The following is a 23,593-nucleotide window of genomic DNA, read 5'->3' as shown; positions in this document are numbered from 1 at the left end:
ATGTTGTGTAAGTTGACAACGCACGATTTTTAAACCGTGGAAACTTGTCGCCATGCACTCCGATTGGCCGTGGGATTGCCCTGTTGCCAGATGCTCTGGACAATGCATGACCACGAACGCTTTGCCTGCCAGATATCTTGTTGCTCTTCAAACGGATACTGTGCCACCAGGCTTACTGTATGACTAAATCGCAGGTGATGTATGTACGTATGTATATGTGTGTGTGTGTGTGTGTGTGTGTGTGTGTGTGTGTGCGCGCCGAAGCAAAGCTTACATATGAATGCCTCTGACGTGAGGTGGAGACAAACCTATTCGACACATGTGCGTGTCACATTCAGGCAGTGACGAGGTGAGGGAAGTTTGTATCTGTGAACCGACAACCGTAGTGCTGCTGTCAACTGACAAACGGCAACAGGGCAATCCCACGGCCCCTCAGAGTGTGTGGTGCCAAGTTTCCATAGTTTAAAAATAGTGCTTTGTCGACCTACAGAATATTAATAATTTTGATTCCTACTGGCATCAGCTATCCAGGGTTAAAATTTCGTGACACAATTTTTCTCCGCCCTGTATTGTATAACCACTGTATTGTACATTCAATTTCCTTCATGTATACAAATTGTATACAATATTCTGGAGAGGATTACAATTTTTAATCATATATGCCAATTACATACGTTTTTGCTCATATTTTCTTGGTTTTAACATTTTCTCGATTTTGTGTTTTTTTTTTAAAGTCTGGATCCCATGACAATGTAAAATAGGCGTTTCCCTGTACTACCAAACATATAACAACCACACATTATTATTATTATTATTCACATTGCAAAATAGTGATGATTCACTAAGATGTGCATTGCGATTTTTTGTTCAATTATTATTTCGCCATCCACTGTGTGTGCATGTTATAATATGGATCCATGATTGCACCCAGTTGTGCACATATTCATCAACGCAAAATCATGGACACACCTTCACCTCTCCAAAAATATGGAAGTCACATGTGGAGAGATCGGGACTGTATAGATGGCGGGCCTACATATTGCCAAGGTTGTTTCAACTATGCTACAGAAGTTTCCCTGGGAAGACCTTATACATTCTACATACAGTCCCGAACTCTCCCCATGCAATTTCCATATTTTTAGAGCCCTGGCGGAAAAAGTGTGAAGTTTGGGGAGAGTACATGTTGCTGTTTCCTCCCATTCCAGTCACATACAGACATGCCTTTGAATGCAATGTAGTTAGTCCGATTAATCTTCACAGTCATTATGGGAATCAATACATTGTGTTCTGAAGTATATCTCTATATTCCTCACATAATACTCATTCTTTAAACTTACTATATGGGCTTTCTTGGTATAGTTTGTGTCTACTTAAAGTGTCTGCTAGTTCAGTGTTTTTCACACTCTCCTGTTGTTCAAACAAGCCAGTGACCATTCGTGCTGCCTTTCTTTGTATACATGGTAGCCCAATTTGATACTGGTTACACACACTTGAGCAATATTCTAGGATGGGATGCACGAGTATTCTGCACACAGTCTCCTTTGAGGATTGATTGCATTTCCCTTGTATTCTACCAACGGACCACAGTCTGCCACTTGCTTTGTCATGACTCAGCCCATGTGATCATTCCATTCATATTCCCACAAACTGTTACATCCAGTTATGAGATGAGTGATTCCAATTGTGACTCATTGATATTGTAGTCACTGGTTTATGTATTTTGTGAAGTGCTCAGTTTTACATTTCGGGACCTTTAAACCAAGTTGCCAATCTTCGCACTTTCACAACAGTTTTGCACTGCTATGTCACGACGGATTCGAGTCTGCATCTAAGAGGACGTTGCACCATGTACTGTCATTGCTTAGGGGCACTGTGAAAACTCCCTGTGTGAAATAGACGATTTTATTATGCGCAAATGTTTGTATTTTTGATTTGGTGATGTGTACACGCTGAAAATGAACATATAAGCGTGCCACAGAGCTGTGCCATGAATTTCAAAATAAAGGGGATTCAAAATTTTTGTTGTTGTGTGTACATAATACAGATAACAGCATTGTATGCAAAAAATCTGAGGTTAGTGTTAATAGTGTCTGCCATTTATCAATATGACATATGAACAGCAAGTGCCCTACACACTTCCCTGTGGCACGTCTGAAGTTACTTCTACATCTGCCAATGAGTCTCCATCCAAGAGAGCATACTGCATCCTACCTAACAAAAACTCACCAATTCAGTCACAAATTTAACACGATACACCATATGATCGTACTGTTCTATGCTGGCACAGAGTCCAGTGTTTTTCTACAGTAAAGAAATACTACTTTTACTTGACCGCTGTCATCCACAGCTTTCTGGATGTCAAGTGTGAAAATGTGCAAGTTAGGTTTCACACAACTGATGTGTACAGAATCCATGCTGCTTGTCATGGAGTGGTAGCAAAAGATTACTATGGTTTATTCTTTGAACTGTTATTGTGGTACTGTTCTTGAGATGCCCAAGTACCAAGATGCTCACTCCTTGTATGGTTGACCAGTGAAATAAATACACACATAAAAAAAAAGTTTTGCATCGCCTAGGTTCCGAGAGTTCCAGAACCTTTACAGAAAATTGGAATAGAGATCAACAGAAACATCAATTCCGCCCTTTTTATTGCTCATGAAAACCACACATTGCACATTGTACCAGCATACAGTGAGACCTTCAGAGGTGGTGGGCCAGACTGCTGGCAGTAGCACGTCCTCTTGCATTGGTGCATGCCTCTATTCGTCATGACATACTGTCAAAAAGTTCGTCAAGGCACTGTTCTTCCAAATTGATCCTTAAGTGTTTTTGATGGGTCACTTCATCCACAAACTGCCCTTTTCAATCTAGCCCCGGCATGATCGACAGGGTTCCTGTCTGGAGAACATGCCGGCCACTCTAGTCGAGCAATGTCATTACCCTGAAGGAAGTCATTCACAAGATGTGCACGATGGGGGCACAAGTTGTCATCCACGAAGATGAATGCCTCACCAATATGCTGCCGATACGGCTGTGCAATCGGTCGGAGGATGGCATTTACGTATCTTACAGCCGTTACGGCACCTTACATGACCAAGAGTGGTGTATATCGGTCCAACATAATGCCACCCCACAGCAGCAGGGAACCTCCACCTTGAGTCCCATAGTGCTCAGAGCCATTTGAACCTCCACCTTGCTGCACTCGCTGGACAGTGTGTCTAAAGTGTTCAGCCTGACCGGGTTGCCTCCAAACACGTCTCCGACAGTTGTCTGGTTGAAGGCATACGGGACACTTCTCGGTGAAAAGAACGTAATGCTTGTTCCGAGCGGCCCATTCCGCATGTTGTTGGACCCATCTGTACTGCGCTGCACGGTGTCGTGGTTGCAAAGATGGACCTCGCCACAGACGTCGGAAGTGAAGTTGCACATCGTGCAGCCTACTGCGCACAGTTTGAGTCGTAACATGACGTCCTGTGGCTGCACGAAAAGCATTACTCAACATGGTAGTGTTGCTGTCAGGGTGGCTCTGAGCCATAATCTGTAGGTAGCGGCCATCCATTGCAGTAGTAGCCCCTGGGTGGCCTGAGCGAGGCATGCCGTCGACAGTTCCTGTCTCTCTGTATCTCCTCCGTGTCCGAACAACATCACTTTGGTTCACACCGAGACTCCTGGGCACTTCCCTTGTCGATAGCCCTTCCTGGCACAAAGTAATAATTTGGATGTGATCGAACTGGGTATTGACTGTCTAGGCACAGACAGACAACACGACCTGTATACCTCCTTCATCGTAGAATGACTGGAACTGATCGGCTGTCAGACCTCTTCTGTCTAATAGGCGCTGCTCAAGCATGGTTGTTTACATCTTTGGGCGGGTTTAGTGACATCTCTGAACAGTCAAAGGGACTGTGTCTGTGATACAATATCCACAGTCAACGTCTATCTTCAGGAGTTCTGGGAACCCGGGTGATGCAAAACTTATTTTGATGTGTGTACAATCACCTCCTTGTACTGACTCTGGCCAGCTCTACAGGATAGAGCAGCTGAGTTTGAATGATTTCTCTGAGGCATTTAGATTTTTTAACTTTGTCAAGTTTTCCAAAATCTGTGTTCAATGATTTGGAGGCACCTACGATATACGTCATTCATTCTATTTAGGATGTCGAAACTGGCAGGCCTGCTTTCTCTGATAGTCTGTGAAGGAGGTTTATCTGGCTGACAGCTGATTCTGTACCTTTGGCCTGCAAGGTTATCCGCAAATGTCTCCTACAATTCTGTATCTCAATCGGTAAAAACAGAACACTTTTAGTATCTCTTTGTTGTCCGTCTGTCTGTCCATCTTTGAAGACCCCTCCATCTCAACAACAGGAAGAGGTATCAAATTGAATTTTATGTCATTTACGTCACATATTTTGATACTTGCAAACTCACTCATCAAAACCTACAGGTTAACTATTTATATACGTATTTAGTTTAACAATGAAAATAATCAATTTTTAACAATATAATAGGATAGTACATATTTAGTTTGTATGGAACCCTCAGAGCACAAGTCGTACTTGCACTTGTTTAATTTTTGTTTCATGTCCAGTTTTCGTTTCTTGATTTATACCAGCTTGTTGTACTGCACTAAGAGATAGCTGATGAAATAAATAATTAATAACAGGAATAACGGATAGGCACACATAACAATGGTGTTTTTGTATTCTCATTCGGAAAAAGACAAACTGCGTAGTTATTTCCTTCACAAATTCTGATGTGTAGTATTGTGATTGCTCGTATTATGACACCAGAAGTTCTAAGCATAATAATGTGGTAGCAAAAGATTATGGCAGTCTGCTTTCTGACTCGTGGCCACTGTACTAATTTGCGAGGCCCGTGCACCCGGGTGCAGAACAACTCACCGACATAGATGCTGCCGTCGGTGTTGAGCATGGCACGCAGGCCTCCACTCTCGCCGTACTCGGGCGTCCCGTTGTCGACGGACAGCGACCCCTGCGTGGCTTGCCGCTCCGCCACGGCCGTGTGCGTCCGGCCGTCGTCCACTCGCAGCGGGTAGCGAATGCGTGCCGGGCCCGAACCTAGCTCGTAGCTGAACTCCAGGCTGCCATTCACAACTGTCAAAACACGGCACCGGGTTAACGTGATAATGACAAAGTGTGTGTCATTTGTTTAAATTTCTAGGAAAGACAATCTGTGTCGGCAACAAAGTGAAATGACATAAATGCGTAAAATTACTGCACAGTCAATCCGATATCATTCTGTTACCGGACACTCGAGAGAGATCTTTAGAGAATAAGAAGAAAGACTGGCAGTATATTAGGCAAGCACAAGTTTGGTTTTGGAATAAACAGACAATTGAGAAGCAGTTTTAGCACTGCATCCCCTAAATATACTGCAGATTTTGGAAAAAAGGACACATACGTCGCATTCGAAGATTCGGAGAAGGAAAACTTTTCTGACGATATCTGTCTTACGTGGAAGTCAGAGAAGCACGATAAACATTTCAGAAGAGAGGAGAGTGGAAAGTTTTGCCATGCAGTGCTACAGAAGAATACTGAAGATTACACAGATACACTGGGTAGGTAACGATGAGGCAGTAAACTGAAATGGAAAAAGACACCGATGGCACAAATTGACCGAAAGGAGTGATCATTTGACAGGATATGTCCTGAGCGTCAATAAAATGTCGGCTAGGTAATGGGGAGGAGGTTCAGAGGTACGAAATGTGGAGCGGGACTGAGGGAAGACTACAGTAAGAAAGTTCAAGTGGATGTAGATTGCAGTATGAACAAATGGACAACCTGCTAGAGCGAGGTAGTCCTGTCCGCGTCCAGAGGCCTCCAGTTCCTGGCCGTGCCAGAAGAGGATGCCGTCAGGTTGCGTCGTCGAGAACTCCACGGTCAGCTGCTCCTGCTGGTGCGGATCACCGTGCGCCATCAGCCGGCCCGGCAGCTCCACCCAGCCGTCTCCCTGGAAGCCCGCCTCCGTCTCGAAATCGGCAGCTGCGCGAGATGGAGAAAGCCGTGCTGTCGTCATACGTTCTCTTACGAGAGGACTCTATCGACGAGCCCTCTTCGAATTTTGTCGTGCTTATAGGACGTAAAGATAAGTGCCCTGACATCAGTCTCCTAAAGCACTGTGATGCAATCTCAGCAAAAATGAAATGAAATCTACTTTGAAGATTAGGTTGTTTATTATTTTATTTGTAGCTGTAACTTTTCAGCAACTGTAGTACATATTTCTGAATAAAATTCAGTTGTCAGTTGAAAATATATTTTTATTCTATTTCACCTGTTCTGATGAATTAATTTGTCATTTTCAGAAGCCTACAAAATTAGGGAAATTATGAATCTTCCAAACCTCCCTATTAGTAACTCCATTTTTTTTTTTTACTTTTGTTTAAATTTAATATTTACTGACAAATGGCAACTTCAATTAGCAACTACTGACTCATAAATTTTAGTAATAAATACCACTATTTTTTTTTATTATTGGTATGGAAAAATATGATACAGACGTGCAAAATGGCTTTCTCTCACTGTCTCTTTTCGGGCAGTGAGGGTGGGGAATCAATAATACTGTTCAGTTTCTAGAAATTGGCAAATATTTTATTTTCTATTCGATGTTTCACATTTTTGTACCAAATATTTATTTATTGTGAATACTATGATCTTCGTGCAAATAATAATTAAGTTATATTTCCATTTAATAATAAGGAGAAGGAGAAAGAGGGCAGTGCTGCTACTACTGAGATTTGAACCAGCAACATTACACTGCTCAAAAGATTGACACTATACTTGCAGTTTTCCAGCGACAACAAAAACTTGATTTTCAATATTTCATAAAATTATTGACCGAATTTAATAATTAAAATTACTGTCCTAATCTGCTCATTAAGAGGTATAGCCTCATGATAAATGATAAATAAGAAAACACATGGCTTATTTTTCCACAATAACTTAACATAGTCAGTTTACGAACACAAGAACATTTAAAAAATTTAGAAGTAAACATAAATTATACACAGCAATATGTTAATATGTTCATCTTCAGAACCAAATCAAAGTCACAAGGACCTAAGTGCGGGAAGTATGGCGGACGGTACAGTACTTCCCAGTCCCATCGACTGAACAGAGCAGCCACAGCTTGCGCTGTATGCGCCCACGCATTGGCGTGCAAAATGACGGGTGGGTTGTGCAGAAAGTGTCGTTGCTTCTTTCACAAAGCTGGTCGCATGTGATGCTCCAAAAACAAACAGTAATGCTGTGCATTGACGGTCTGCCGTGGAGGAAAGTAATGCGTTAGGATAACACCATCACAGTCGTAAACGAGATCACCATAACTTTAGACTGTTCCATTCACACCATCAACAGAACAGGCTCTGCTAACAGTATACTACGTCTTCCACATCACTGGCAACTGGTTCTATACAACACTGGTGACTACTCCGAACGACAGGAACAGGTGAAAACATGTAACTTTTTTGTATCGGTTGTGAATAAATAGTTGCCACTATTTAAGTTCCAACCCTTGTATTAGTTAAGGAGTCTATGTTCACATTCCCTACTATTATAGTCTGTTTTTTTATGAGGGGGAGCCTTTTGGCAAATATTAAGGTCAGAAACTGTGTATACTTATGAGGCAGAGTAGCTCATGCGTGCTAATTACCCAAGAGCACTCAGCAACTTCCGACAAACTTAACACGTAATTTCAAATCCTTTCCAAACTTTTTCTCACCTCCTTGCTTAATGTCAAATATTTAGAAATTAACACATCTGTAAAGTAATAAGAAGTCTGAAGCTGTTTTATACAGTGAGTTCAATTCTTTAAAGAATGGGGGATTTACTTGTATGTTAACATTCTCTGAATTTTTAACACTTATCAGCACTCTAAAATATTCTACGCTCCAAAGGCAATTTATAAGAAAGAAAGAATTGTGCCAAACTGCTTTAGAAATCGGTGTCTGTGCCCTATTCTTCAAATTCTGAAAGTATTGAGAAAGTTGAAATGGGCCAGTCAATAAGGTTTCCTCGTTAGCGATAAGTCAAAACCAGTAACGATACCACTCGTGTAACATGACGCCGAAATACGTAACTAAAAAAAAATGTAACAGGATTCGTAATGAGGACAGAGTGGTATTAATGTACCTTGCTGGCAGTTGGTTCCGGTCCAGCCAATGGGGCAGTGGCAGTGGTAGGTGGAGCCGCGCGTCTCGCAGGAGCCGCCGTTCTGGCACGGCCGCAGTGAGCGGCACAGCGCGTCCTCTTGGTCCTGCAGTGCCGTCTCGCAGTTCGTTCCCCTGCAAACACAGCCCACTGAGAAAATCCCCTGCTGACAGTCAAACACGTGTGACGAGCACTAAAGGCTACTCCACTAAGTTTCTAAAGAACAACGAATTATCGATTCGGACTCCAAATCGAAGTTTCGTCATCAATCACTCGATGTTCACTGCTGCGTAGAGAACACCTCCTGCCTTCTGCGTGTCAGAGGTACATTGAGGTGATTCTGCATCCTTTGCAGGCTTACCAAAGATGACCACATGTCCCACCCACCCCAACCTCATTTCCCCACTCCAGTCTGTTCCCTGATCTGTGTCCCAATAATTCACAATATGCATCCTGTATATTAGTTCCATACATTACAATGTGTATTTCCCACTGCTATAAAATACGAGGGCCATCTGAAAAGTTATCAGCCTCGCCCAGAGATCGCAACACTACTTGCGTGATTATTCCCCTTTATGTTATACATGTGTTAGCAGATGCGAAATTGCAAATCGTTCCATGCAGCAGTTGACAACAGGCAGTCATTTGAAACAGTTGTGAGCATAGTGTTAAAAACAGAATAAATAAATAAATAAATAATAAAAAGAAATCCAGTATCACGCAGTGATTAAATTCTGTGTAAAAGAAGATTTAAGACCGACCGAAACTCATTTGCGGCCTGTAAATGTGTACGGTAGCTCTTCACCTTCAATTTCTCCTGTGAAGAAATGGGAGTTCGAGTTTAAATGTGGGCGTGAAAGCGTCTGAGATGATCCACGCAGAGGACGTCTGAAAAGTACGAGCACAACGGAAATCGTTGGCAAAATGCGTGATACGATTTTGGGAGATCGGCATATAAAGTTGTGTGAAAATTGCTAAAACTCTAAGGATGTAGAAGGAATGTGTTGGTCACATCTTGCACCTGAAACTGAATGAGAAAAAACTTTGAACAAGACAGGTGCCAAGTGTGCTCACTGGGGATCACGAACGCATTCACACGACACTTTCTGAAACGTGCTTGGTGCATTTTATTAAGAAAAAAAAAGAAGCGACTTTTTGATTCTATATGTTATAGAGGATGAAAACATGAATTCGCCATTACACACCCAAATCCAAACAGAAGTCTATGCAGTGGATAGAATCCGCTTCTCCAGCTCCAAGAAAGGCAAGAATAGTGCCATTGACGGTAAAGATCATCGCCTCGGTGTTCTGGGATACGACAGGAATTTTCTTGATTGACTGTCTTGGAAAAGGTAAATTTAGATGGAGAATACTGCTCTCAACTTCTAATGAAACAGGACACAAGCATTTATGAAAACAGACCCAGCTTAAAGAAGAAAAACATCATATTCCATCAGGACAATGTAGAAAAGTATCTTCATAATGGGGAAATCGAGGGATTTGCTCAGTGATGTGTTAAAACGTTCTCCCTCCAAATGTGGCTCCCTAGGATTTCCATCTATTCTCAAAACTGAGGAAATTCCCCACTGTTCTGTGCTTTTCATCCAATTGAGAAGCCACTGCCACATTAGATGGGTATTTTGCAGCACTAGAGAGGGGATAGACAAAATGTATTAATATTACAGGAGATTGTGTTGAAAAATAAAACTTCTTCGAAAGCATAAATTAATGTTTTCACTATCAGGCCAAGAACTTTTCAGACCGCTTTTGTATTTACTTAATCTGAAGTAATACAGTTTTGTAAAAGGCACGTCCCCATTAGCAGATTCTGACATTCAAAGCTCCCAAGGTTATGTTTATTTTGTGGTTGTTGGTTTTTCCAAGTTTGAAGATCCATGGATTAATTTTATGTTTGAGGTAACTAAGAAATAAAAACTTGTCTCAGCTGTGGAGGTATGCATGTATGTGTGTCTGTGTGTGCGTACTTTCACTAGGAAAAGAGTGAGAGATTGAAAGCTAGTGGGAATACTGCTTCTGTTACATATGTGTACTGTATTTACTCGAATCTAAGCCGCACTTTTTTTCTGGTTTTTGCAATCCAAAAAACCGCCTGCGGCTTAGAATCGAGTGCAAAGTAAGCGGAAGTTCTGAAAAATGTTGGTAGGTGCCGCCACATCTAACTTCTACCGTCGGATATATGTAGCGCTACACAGGCACACTCTGCAGGCACAAAGATAAATAATGGCGCCAAACCCTCTGCGTCAGTAAAAAAAAAAAAAAAAAAAGTGGAAGACGAGCTTTTTTCTGCACCTCGAGTTTCGACCACTGCATTTTCATACATTATCCAACGAAGTAAATACAAATTCCGTACTGTCCATCTTCGAATGTAGCAGCATTTCAATGTACTACGAAAATCCGACTGGCAAGACTGTTTGGGATGTTTGTCAATATGGCCAACTCTACCTTCTGAATTTTTTCGTACCTGTGAGAAACGATGGTTCCTTATAGGAACTTTTATGAATTGTGAATCGCATGCAGTATTCTCTTCACCATAAGAATAATACGAATATAAACATTTTGCCATGTATTCTTTCGTGTTTGCTGCTAACTCATTTAAATCCTGTCTGCCTAATAAACTACGAAACTAGAGTGAGACAACAGCAAATGCGGAAGAATATACATATGTTTATATTCGTATTATTCTTATGCTGAATAGTGATACAGTCAGAAATGAAGCACAGAAATTGACTAGATTTTTAAATCTAAGATGACTCTAATATCAGTGCAGAATGTAATGTACTAAAGAGGCGTCCGCAAAGATTTTCAAACGGAGAAAATTTTTTACTAAACTCTCGTTCAGAACATCTTCTATCATACGCTGTCTATTATTTGGTTCTTGTTGATCGTTATCAAAGAAAGCAGCAGTGTAAGTAACAACAAATAGCAGTCTCTTGCCATTGTTTCGCTAATGAGACGATTCCTCTCTCTTTTTTTTTTTAAATTGTATGCGGCGGTAGCGCGCACAAAAGCAAGCCGTGCCGCGAGCGGTGACAGGTCGTAAACACTCATTATCAGAATGCGACAAAACAATGCATGACACAGTACAGTAATGCATTTTCAGCTTAGAGTGACATAAACACCTATAACAAAGAGAACGGCACTTATCAGATCAAAGAAAAATAAGCAATCAATTCAAACCAGACGAAGTACCCGAAAAAGGAAGAGTACCCGTATAAATACGGGCGGAGCACCTGACGCGTAGCAATGGGTACCTGGTAAAGCTTAACTTCTAAGCTTATGACTCGAACCAAAATACTGTAGTTGTATCGTCATTCATTCGACCTAAATTGTGTCTCATATTACAATGGACCAACTTTGTTTTGATTTTGGAAGAGCGGCCTAAAACTTTTCTCTCCCCTCGAATTTCGAGTCTCAAATTTCAGGTGCGGCTTAGATTCGGGAAATTTTTTTTTCCCTTCATTTCGAGTCTCATTTTTTCAGGTGCAGCTTAGATTCGAGTAAATACGGTATCCACCACACATTAGTCCACTATAGGTGAGCGGTTGCCTTTCAATTTTACACATTGTTCCATCCAGAAATTTCCATTACTGTTAAACAAAAACTTCAAGCCATGTTTCTTTATTATCACTCAGCACATTTCAATATGGTGTTACCACACTGTTGCCACATACTGTTTATTAGAATTAAATCACCTGAAACTGGTGCTCCCAACACCCTGCAGTAACTGGTCTAACTCGCTGAAAACTTCTCAGAACTGCACTCAACAGTCCACCTTCAGCTGACCTTGTCACGTGGGTTGTGACATTGTTCTTATGTCATCAAACAAGTCTCACATATGATCATATGATAAGCTGTACAATTTCCAGAGACACTGAATGACAGTTTCCAGTTTGACTCACGGGGCTCTCACGGATTACTGGTTTGTCGTGGAGTGATTTGCTTTCATTGTGCTGGTAAATGGAAATATAAAACTGCAATATAAAAGCATAACACAAACATGTTTCATTAGAACTACAGTTGAGGATCGACTATCAGAATATTGATAATCTGAAACGTCAGTCAACTGCGAGGGTTCGAGTTAAAAATTTGCGTATCACGCACTTCCGCTAGTGGCCGCTACTTCTCTGGCACTGCAGAGCTCTTTTCCTCTCCCAGACAACAACGAGCAACGGTGCTCGATCTCGAGTCTCTAGTCGTGATTTGTCAGTGGCATTTGAGACTTCATTTGTGACACTGTGCTGTAGTTGTACCACCTGCAACGATGAATAAATGTGAATGTGTCATTCTCTGTATTTCCTATAACCTTCAAATAATAGACCGACGGAAGAATGGCACTAGCAGATCAAATGTATCTAGGGGACACTGAGTCGGGCAGGCCACAATACCGGATATTAGAAAGAACAGTGACACCATTACAAACTTAACAGTGGAGACACAATCTTATACAGAAAAACATTGAGAATGGCAGAAAACCAGGTCTTAAGAGACTTCAGTTTACACACGGTTGATGCAGATACCAATAAGTGGCTCCTCGATATGTGAAAAATGAATCGTAACAAATAAGAAACTTGGGGGGAAACGCTGATCTTGAAATGACTGTGGCTGGCTTATGCATTTCAAATCAACGCAAGGGATTATAGAACTGGACACTCGAGATGACGAACTGTCAGCTGATTCTGAAGCAGTTGAACATTTTAAAAGAGTCTTTTAATAAATTGATCGATATGGACTGCTATAACACAACTGATGTTTACAGTACACACACAAATGGTTTGTATTGGAAGAAAATGCCACAAAATCCTTTGTTTCCAAGAAAGAAACCTCGGTGTAAAGCACACAAATTTCATATCACTGTTACAGTATGCAAAAATGTTTCTGGAATGCACAGGCTACCCTTGCCGATTGTAGGGAAGTGGTGCTCGTGGAGCCTACAGAAATTCCTGGTCACCTACAAGAATCAAAAGACTGGACAGTACTTTTACATACTGGTATGACACTGTATTTATCCCCGAAGTCAAAAAGCATCTGCATACAACTGGTATTCTGGAAATGTTTTGTTGTTGACTGATAACACCCCAAGTCATGCCTCAAACCTTTCAATGGAAAGAGAAAATGAGAAGTTTCAAGGTGACAATATTACGAAAAGGATAGATTGCTACTCACCATATTGCGGATACGATGAGTCGCAGACAGGAGTGACAAAAGGCTACTAAACACGTAAGCTTTTGGACAGAAGGCTTCCTTCCATAATAGACAACATACGTTCAACATTCACACACAACACAGCTCACACATACGACCACTGCCTCTGACTGGCCTCGACCACTGTCTCGGGTTGGCGGGGTCAGATCAGTCCGTACACGTCACTGTGTCTGGCTGAAGGAACCTGACCAATTACACGTGACCACTGGCTGGTGGGGCCCGACCAGTCACATGACCACCGTCTCTGGCTGGCGGGGCCTGACCAGTCACACGTCACCACTGCCTCTGGCTGATGGGGCCAGACAAGTTATACATGACCACTGTTTCTGATTGGCCACAACCACCGTCTCGGGCTGGCTGGACCAGACCAGTTCGTAAGTGTTCCCTGTCTGTGGATGACAGGTCCCGACCAGTCCACACGTTACCACTGTCTCTGGCTGACGGAGCCCGACCAGTCCACACGTTACCACTGTCTCTGGCTGACGGAGCCCGACCAGTCCACACGTGACCGCTGCGTCTGGCTGACAGGGCCAGACCAGACTGGTCTGTCCCCAGCAGCCACAGACACTGGTCATGTGTGGTGAGCTGCATATATGTAAACAAGATAATGATAGCTGTAGAAAACCCAGAAGGATCAGTGTCAGATTGAAAGAAATGCCTCCCACAGATGATAGTATTAAAATCCTAATGGTAAACTGCTGAAGCATTCATAACCAAGTGCCAGTGTTTGAAGCACTCATGAAAATTAGTGAAGCTCACTTTAATACTAGGTAGAGAAAGCTGGTTGAAACCTCGAACTGATAGCAGCGAGATTTTTGGGGAAAATTTAAGTGTATATCGACAGGATAGGCTAATGGGAAATGGAGGTGGTGTACTTGTCGCAGCAGACAAGAAACTCAATTCCACTGAGATAGAAATTGAAACTGCACGTGAGATTGTTCGAGCAAGACTCAGTATCAGGGGTGGGCATAAAATGATAATTGGATTCTCCTATCGCCCACCAGACTAATCATTGCTGGAGACTTTAACCATCCAACAATTTGTTGGGAAAATTACAGTTTTGTTAATGGTGGGTGTGGTAAGATATCCTGTGAAACTGTACTAAATACCTTCTCTGAGAACTACCTAGAACAGACAGTTAGAAATATATTAGATCTAATGGCAACAAATACACCTGACCTCTTTGAGAATGTTCATTTCAAAACTGGCATCACATGATGTGGTTGTAGCAACAATGATTACCGAAGGGGAACTTGGAATTTTCACCACAGTGCAGGAGCGAGCACAGGAACTACTGCTCCACTTTAAAAGACTAATTGACCATGCACTGGACAGATATGTACACAACAGAACAGTTCATAATGGGTGGGAACCTCCATGGTATACAGTCACTGTAAAGAAACTTCTAAAGAAATAGAGATTACTGCATAATATGTGTAAAACAAAGCATAGGGCTATAGACAGACAGATCCTGAATGAAACACATTTGGCTGTCAACAGAGGCATGCGTGATGCCTTCGATGACCACTGCAGCAGAATATTGTCAAACGATCTTCCATAGAACCCGAAGAAATTCTGGTCATATGTAAAGGCTATTAGTGGCACCAAAGATAGTGTGCTGTCCCTAGCAAATGAGACAGGAACTGAAATTGAGGGTAGCAAAGCAAAAGCAGAAATCTTGACTCTGTTTTCAAATGTTCATTTATAAAGGAAAATGCAGGAGAATAGCTCCAGTTTAATCTTCATAACATTGAAAAGACGAATGACGTCAGTATTAGTGTCAGTGGCGTTGAGAAACAGCTGAAATTCTTAAAACTGAACAAAGCTCCAGAGCCAATGGAATCTGTGTCTGATTCTATACTAAATTTGCAGCTGAGGTATCCCGTCTTCTAACTATAATCTATCGTAGATCCCTTGAAGGAAAAACAATGTCCAGTTCTTGGGGAAGAGCACAGGTCACAACTGTTTACAAGAAAGGTAGTAGAAATGATCCACAGAACTACCATCCAATATCCTTGACATCAATTTATTGTAGAATGTTAGAACACACTCTGAGTTCAAACATAGTGAGGAATCTTGAACAGAATGACCTCCTCAATGCCAATCGGCACAGATTCCAAAAGCATCGATAACGTGAAACCCAACTTGCACTTTTCTCACGTGACATAATGAAAGCTTTGTATCAAAGTAACCACGTAGATGCAATATTTCTCGATTTCTGAAAAGCCTTTGACTCGGTACCACATCTACACTTATTCTCAAAGTTCTATCACATGGGGTATCAAGCGAAATTTGTGACTGGATGGAGGACTTTTTGGTAGTGAGTACACAGCATGTTAACTTGATGGAGAGTCATTATAAGGCATAGAAGTATCTTTGGGTGTACCTTAGGGGACACTTGCTGTTCATGTTGTATGTTAATGATTTTTCAGATAATATTAATAGTAATAGGGTTTCTGCAGATGATGCAGTTATCTATAATAAATTACTACTAAAAGTTGCTGTATAAATATTCACTCAGTTCTTGATTAGATTTCAAAGTGGTGCAAAGATTGGCAACTTGCTTTAAACATTCAGAAATGTAAAATTGTGCAATTCACGAAACGAAGAACCGCAGTATCCTATAATATCAATGAGACACTGTAGGAATCGGCCATCTCATACAAATACCTACAGTCCCTGGCCAAATTATTAGACCACTGCACATTTTTAATGTTTTTGTAATAATTACATGTTGAGTACGATATTTAATGCGATTAATTGGAAAATTTATGTAAGTGTAACGGTCTGTAGCGATATGAAACGGAATAATCGCATAGGCTCAATCGTGGGTAAAGCAGGTGGTAGACTTCAGTTTATTGGTAGAATACTGGGGAGGTGCAATCTGTCTATACAGGAGATTGCTTACAAATCACTCATGCGACCCACCCTAGAATACTGTTCAAGTGTGCTGGACCCATAGGAAATAGGATTAACAGCACACATACAGAGAAGGGCAGCATAACAATTGGGAGAATGTCACAAAGATACTGAAGGAAGTGAACTGGAAGACTTTTGAAGATAGACGTAAACAAACCCGAGAAAGTCTATTAACAAAGTTTCAAGAACCGAACTTAAGGAATATACTACAATCCCTACATATTGCACATATAGGGATTGTGAGAATAAGATTAGAATAATTACTGCACACTGCAGTCCATATGTGAAGGGAACAGGAAAAAACCCTAATAACTAGTACAATGGGGCATACCCTCTGCCATGCACTTTCTAGTATAGATACAGGTGCAGATGTAGAATGAGAATATGTATGTTGTCTATTTCAGAAGAAGACCTTCTGGCCAAAATCTCGTGTAAGTTGTCTTTTTGTTGTTCCTGTCTGCGACTCAACATCTCCACTATATGGTGAGCAGTAATTATCATTTTCATAATATATATTGTCATGATTTCATCCTGAATTTTCTAAATTTAAAGTTTCCTCCCCCCAATGTTACTTCAGTCCTCCAACAAATGCATCAGGAGATAACTGAAAGCTTTATTATAAAAAGGCATTGCTGTGCAGGATTCTGATTGGGGAAGATGTGACAAAGATTTCAAGAAATGTATGCTCGAAATAACTTGAAGGGTGCTGTGTACAAAGAAGCATTGCCCGAGGAAAAGGTTAGAATAAGCTCCTTCCATCAGATGAGCTTACCACTGGAACTGAAGGCCCACCAAACAGCCAATTTGTATCACAACTGACTGGCTTGATTAAAGAATCTTCATGATTGAAAACTTGTGAGCAGGAAATAAATCAAGACTGGCAGGAATATGGTGTTGATGACCCCAGGTATCCATTAATGATGGATGACGAAGCCTTCGGACAACTGAGACCCTTCCGATGATGAGGTAAAGCGAGGCGACAACTGTACTGTAAAAAGACCATCCGGCGAGAAAGTTTTTCACTGCCTCGATATGGCTATTAAATGGTCTGAAAAACTAGGAAAGTATGATGTTGTTCTGTTACTGTGTTTTACAGGTGTGCACGATTTATTGGCAAAAAAGTATGTCCCAGCACTGAAGCAAAAGTCAATTTTGGACTTTTTTTCATGAACTGTAAGGCTACTTTAATAGCAAATGAATGCTTTACATTGGGTATGTACAATATTTGTAAAACATATGAAATATATGCAGTTTTGTGTTTGATACACGTATGTTCCTTTGCTTCATACTACCCTCCTCACGATAGTGGTTCATTTCTTTCGTAAATGGTTGGTTATCGGAGAAATCAGTAATGTCACAAATTGTTTCAGATGACTGATGTAATATATGCACTGCAGTTAACAAGAACTGTGCATACAGTTCACAGCAACAACACTAACAAATGTTAACTGTGTGCAGTATCCAAGGACACTTAATAGAGAAATGTGTTATTTGTTTACTGCCCGCTGTAGGCCATTTATAACAGTCGAGAGCTTGCAGCAGAAGAGATGTGTTACACAGTTTCAAAGGTGAACAAGTGCTCACAGCTCTTAAGGTATGTATTTTAGAGCCCATATTTACTGGCCATTTCTCCTTGCTTTGGTCCACACTACCACCTCTCAAAACAATGAATACAAATTATCTCTCAATTAAAACACCACCTATTGAAACTGGTGAAAAGTAGGTTGAACAGTGTTCTCATATTAGGCACTGCAGGACTGGTTCATCGAAGCTATTCAACATAAAATATACCACTACAACTAAAAGGTGGGTCCGACTTCCAATAAATGCTCAGATTAATTTATAAAAGCCAAGATTAATCTGTAAACGAGAAAGCAACCACGAAAGCTCGTATCACACAAAAAAGGTAATCAGCTCGAAGAAAGGCAATTTCTCAGCCAAGGTCGCATTTGTAAAACCTTTATTTATGACGACCAGTTTCGGTAAACAGAGTTAGCCCCATCTGATCTCAGTACAGGTCAATATATGTGCCCAATCTGAGTTCTAAATGTACTCCATATTATCCGGACAGTTGACGTTAAGATGCATTGGCGTGTCGAAGTTAAACCCAGTACGTGCAATATCTTCAGAGTCAAAACCAGTATTTACAAAATGTTTCGCCAAGTGCATCTGTCCCGTATTACAGATCACAGAGCACATCAGAGATGCAAGAGTGCCCCCGAATTGAGCTAGCTCGTCCAGCACAGCAATAAGAAAGTAGAAAGACGGCTTACGTGTATCCCGGTGGGCAGTCGCAGTAGTAGCGACCGGAGCCAGGAACCTCGATGCAACGTGCAGAGTTTTGGCAGGGGTTCATGTCACCGCGGCAGCCACCTACGGCCGTCGGGCCGAAGCCTTCGTCGCTGGCCGTCGGAGGTGGCGTTCGGTCGACGCACTCCTCCACGTTTGCCGCTTCCACCAATGCGTTCACCAGATCCACCGTCCGGCCAGACACCTTCAGCTGTCAGGGGAACAATTTGGCAGTCGGTTACTCGTTTTGTGGGTACTAGAAGCTACTATTATTCTCGAGGAACTTCACTGAGGGAGATCCACAATCACAGATCACTTCCCATTGAAATATAGCAATTTGGAGCATCTACAGTCGTTTTGATATCATTCCTAGAGTAAATAATTTCACGTAAATGATAAGAATGCCCATTAAAATTGTGTACGAGACATGTAAACATTACAAATTAGAACAGACTGCTGCTCACAAAGAGAGGTACTGAGCAAGAGACAGACACCCTAAAACAGTCTACTTTTATATAGGCCTGTCCACTGTTCAACACCTCCTCTACATGATGCTAGCAATTTATTCTAACTCAATGTTTTTACATCCCAGATTTTCCATTCTCGACTTTTTGACAACGCGCTCATTTTTTTAATGTCTCTGTAGTCCACTATAACCCTAGCTGTGCTAGAAACCAGTGATGAATATGGAACTAGTAACTTATCAAGGAACTCTTAATGGCAATTTACAGTGTTACACTATGTAATCTGCGACTTTTTATGCCAAAAAATATTTTATTCGCCTGTCCTCATTTTCACCTTATTGTGCAGTTATACAATGGAAAAGTGAGAGAAACAGTGAAGCAGTTTTGAACGTACTTCAGAGATGCAGCCGACAAAGCCGCGCGTTACGGCGGCGTTCTGTGACACGGTGATGGCAGCCCAGTTGACACCTCCCAGGAAGAGCGGCGTGCGCAGGTTGAGCCCGCGGTTGGCAGCCCCGCGCCCACCGGCACTCTCGAGCCGCGTCTGCCGGTCCTCGGCGACAGTCAGTGACGCCTCCTTGTAGTCGCGGCGCGCCGTCAGCGACGTCCACTCGCCGGCCACCAGCCTGTGCCGGCTGCGCAGTACCTTCAGTCCTGCAGACGAGCGACAAATGTTACGACGTCCTGGGGGATCACCTATACACATCTCGCATTCTAGAGAATCTGGTTGGTCACTACCGAATTGAGGATCATTGGAAGACAGGTGATATCGTTTTCCTGAAATCCTGTCGGGTAAATTTAGATAACCGAGGGACGGGGAAGGGGGGAAGATGAAAATGTAAATAGTTGTGACGTCACACTCGTCGGTATTACGTAGTCTTTGTCCTAACGCCTTTGACACATTTTGCTGTTGGCAATGATTGTGTGTGCAGTGTGCTTTGTTGTTGTAAATGGCACATTTCCTTTGCCACTTAAGTTTTATTATTTATTTATTTTTCTCTTGTTTCTGTTTTATTGCTGCAGTAGTGGGACACAGTAGTGTTCTTCATTACAGCATTAGTTCTTACCTATCAAAACAATAAAAATTTAATTGAAAACTAAAACAACGAAAAATTTTCAGAATTCTAAAAAAATCCTGGGTTTTTCCTGGGCCGTATATACAAGGTCCGGCAGAAAAACCTCCCCTTTAAGGAAAGCTAATAAAAACAAAACCAAATAAGGTAGAACAATTTTATTTATACTAAATAAAAGTACATATTATGCCATTTTAGAAAATACTCTTATGGTCTTACTTTTTAAATAAAACATCCCTTAAATGGCTTCCTGCACTGTCGACACACTGATTGAGTCTTTCCCTGAAGTTATTCATTACTCTTTGAGTCATTTCAGGTGGAATAGCTTCAACCTCTTGTGTAATTGCTTCTTTCAGGGCTCGTAAAGATTGTGGACGTTGTTCATAAACTTTTGCTTTTAAATAGCCCCAAAGAAAGAAATCACAGGGCGTTAAGTCCGGCGATCGTGGGGGCCAGCCAATGTCTCCACGCAACGAGATCACATGTCCAGGAAACATTTCCTTCACCAATGCCAGTGACTGCCGCGCTGTGTGGGCTGTAGCACCATCTTGCTGGAACCACACGTTCTCTATTTCACCAAAAAGCTCCCTTAGTTGCGGTTGGAGAAAGTCGCGGAGCATGGCACAATAGCGTTCACTGTTGACGGTTAAATTCCTGTCATTTTCTTCGAAAAAGTAAGGACCGATCACTCCGGAATTGTAAACAGCACACCATACTGTTACTTTAGGGCTATGAAGTGGTCGTTGATGAAGTTCTTGGGGATTGTGTTCACACCAGAAAAAATCACAATATCGTTGGGACGAATGTTCCGAAGAAGGTCTTGGCACATACTTACATGGACACCACAGTCTCGTTCACTCAGTTCCTGCGTAGTTACAATTTTGTAAGGATGCATTTTAAGATCTTGATGCAAGATTCTTCTCACACTTCGATCAGATATCCGTAATGCTGCCGCATGCTTTTTAGCGGATCGTCGAGGAGATTGTTGAACTGAAGCTCTAACTGCATCAACATTTCCGGGGCCTGTTGCAGTCCGTGGTCGTCCAGGTGGTTTCCTTTTTAATGCGGAACCTGTCTCACGAAAGTTAGCAACCCAAGAATAAATTGTTTTCTTATCGGGAACAGGGTCCCGTCGTCCGAGCGCAAAGCGAACGCGAAAAGCACGTTGGGTATTAATAGGCGATTCGCCATTTTGAATAAAATCTTCCACTACGAAGGCACGATGTTCACCAGACCACGCCATGGCGTACACTGAAAACGGCACGTAGGCAGCTACTTAACGACGCGCCCTCCACCACTCTGCTCCTTCTACTGTCCGCTGCACGTTACTTTGTAATCGGGGAGTTTTTTATGCCGGACCCTTTACCACGTGCAGTAATATTCGAGCATTAAGAATCGTGTTAATATGCAGCTAAAGACGTATACTGTTGATATTCTATGGTAAAATAATGAAATAATTTATAGCATGCAGGCCGGAATGAAGGTTTAGCAACCACAATTATCAAAATCTTTTAATATATGACACCAACCTGAAGAGTCCAGAAAGGAACAACTGATAACCTCCTGTATTAGGAATATATTTTTCCAGAAATAAATAAAGAAAATTAAAATTATTTTCTTTCCTACAGGTAGAATTTATGCTGTCATATGGCGTCCACTGTTTTCACAATTTGGTAAATTTATTTTTAGTGTTTCACTTTTGTGGGTGGATGCCCTTACTGTCAACACAGACATCAATAAGGGAGGGGATTCACATCCACCATCTGTCTGTGAATCCCGTAAAGTTAGTTCTGTGTATTATCGATATTTTAATTGTTTGCATATCATATTTTCCGAAATGGAGATAGAGGACCAGCCAAGTACGTGCCTCCACAAGTGCAGAAAACTGCCTGAAAACCACATTCAGACAGGAACAATGGTGTACCAGGCCACCGACGTTAATCTGTCACGTGGACTCTATGGGATCTGGGTCACGTCCGTGTCTGGCATGCTATTGCACTGCTTGTTAATTTATACTAGCAGGTCGAGAATATTCATCCCTTCCTGGTGATGAATAACAGATTTTGGAATTATGGCAAACCACACTACTGACACAACAAGAAAACTACTTCAGTGACACTCTGCATATTCATCCTTTGTCTGGAACTAATTTTCTTAATAAAACAATGTGATACATATAATAGTACTGCCACATTCACTATACAAACATACATTCAAAACTATGTGAAAATATTGGAAACACCTCACACTACATACCTGCTCCAGTGTCGTAGCGGAATTCGACGGTCCTGTTGTGGATGACGATGGCGAAGAAGTCTCCCCTTCCGTCTGTCGACTGGCCACTGTACGCTATGATGCCGTCATTGAGGTCGTCTGGTCGGAACTTGATGGACACTATCAGTCTGCATTGGAAAATCACAAATTAGTGGGATGATGGAAAACCACTTTTACACTTTGAATAACTGGTCTCAACCAAAGAATATAAGGACAGCGAGTATACCCAGGAGTTGTACACGATGTAACGGCACCTTCAGAATGGGACACAATCACTGAAGGTGCGCCACACTTGATTGATATCACATCTGCTCTTGCTCTTGTTACTGGGTTGGTCCATAAGTTCGTAGCATTTTTCCATAAGTTTAATAAACACAACAGATACACATAACAGAGACTTTAGTCATCAATAATATATTCTCCTTCACTATTTACAACAGTCTATCAACGCAGGAGTAACTTTGCCATTCTGCAACTGTAGAAATCACACGGTTCTGAGGCGAAGAACTTGTCGAGCCATGTTCGGAACGATTTTTTATCTGGAAAGGAAGTTCCTTAAACACTGTTCGATAGGGAGTGGAAAAGATGAAAACACGATGGTGCAAGACCGTGTGAATAAGGCGTGTTTGGAGTGACTTCCCAACCCAACTCCTGTATGCTGTTTTCTCTGTCAGTCTAGCAGGACACGGGTAGCGTTTATCGTGAGTAGGATCACTTCACACAACCTTCCTAATCGTTGTTCTCGGACTGTGTCTACAAGATGTCTCAGCCATTGACAATAAATGTCAGCGGCAATGGTTACAGCTTGGGGAAGCAATTCATAGGATACCACACTGTTGCTTTTCCACCAGATGCAAAACATCTATTTGTGGACGCGTGTAGGTGTTTGTACTGGGAGTTGCTGCTTTGTTTGGCTTCAGCCATGTCTTTCTTTTCCCTACGTTCGCATAAAGACACCGTTTCTTGTGACCCAATTGATGATGAGAAAGAAATGACCCACATATATCCACCTGCTGATTTTTGTAATTTTGGCTTAGAGCATGCGGTACCCGTACACTCGATTTCTGAACCTTCTGCATCGGGCGCAAACATCGCAAGATGGTCGAATGATCAGAGTTCGTCAAACCTGCCAGTTCTCAAGTACACTGATACGGATCATTGGGGATTAATGCGTTTAAACGATCTT

General features: G+C 41.8%; 1 protein-coding gene across 1 annotated transcript in view; it reads right to left on the bottom strand.

Annotated features, from left to right (window-relative positions):
• LOC126213609 (basement membrane-specific heparan sulfate proteoglycan core protein-like) overlaps nt 1–23,593 on the bottom strand; it is an 843,204-nt gene that overhangs the window by 15,489 nt on the left and 804,122 nt on the right. The window contains exons 75-80 of the mRNA XM_049941462.1: nt 22,390–22,535; nt 19,455–19,714; nt 18,581–18,807; nt 8,148–8,299; nt 5,802–6,002; nt 4,902–5,114 (exon numbers count right to left, since the gene is read on the bottom strand). Coding sequence (XP_049797419.1) covers nt 4,902–5,114; nt 5,802–6,002; nt 8,148–8,299; nt 18,581–18,807; nt 19,455–19,714; nt 22,390–22,535 — 1,199 coding nt within the window. The remainder of the gene's footprint in view (nt 1–4,901; nt 5,115–5,801; nt 6,003–8,147; nt 8,300–18,580; nt 18,808–19,454; nt 19,715–22,389; nt 22,536–23,593) is intronic.

The sequence above is a fragment of the Schistocerca nitens genome, chromosome 11 (genome assembly GCF_023898315.1).
Source record: "Schistocerca nitens isolate TAMUIC-IGC-003100 chromosome 11, iqSchNite1.1, whole genome shotgun sequence".
NCBI classification, from domain to species: domain Eukaryota; kingdom Metazoa; phylum Arthropoda; class Insecta; order Orthoptera; family Acrididae; genus Schistocerca; species Schistocerca nitens.
Note: the sequence above shows the minus strand (reverse complement) of the source record. Positions and strands in the feature narration are given on the sequence as shown.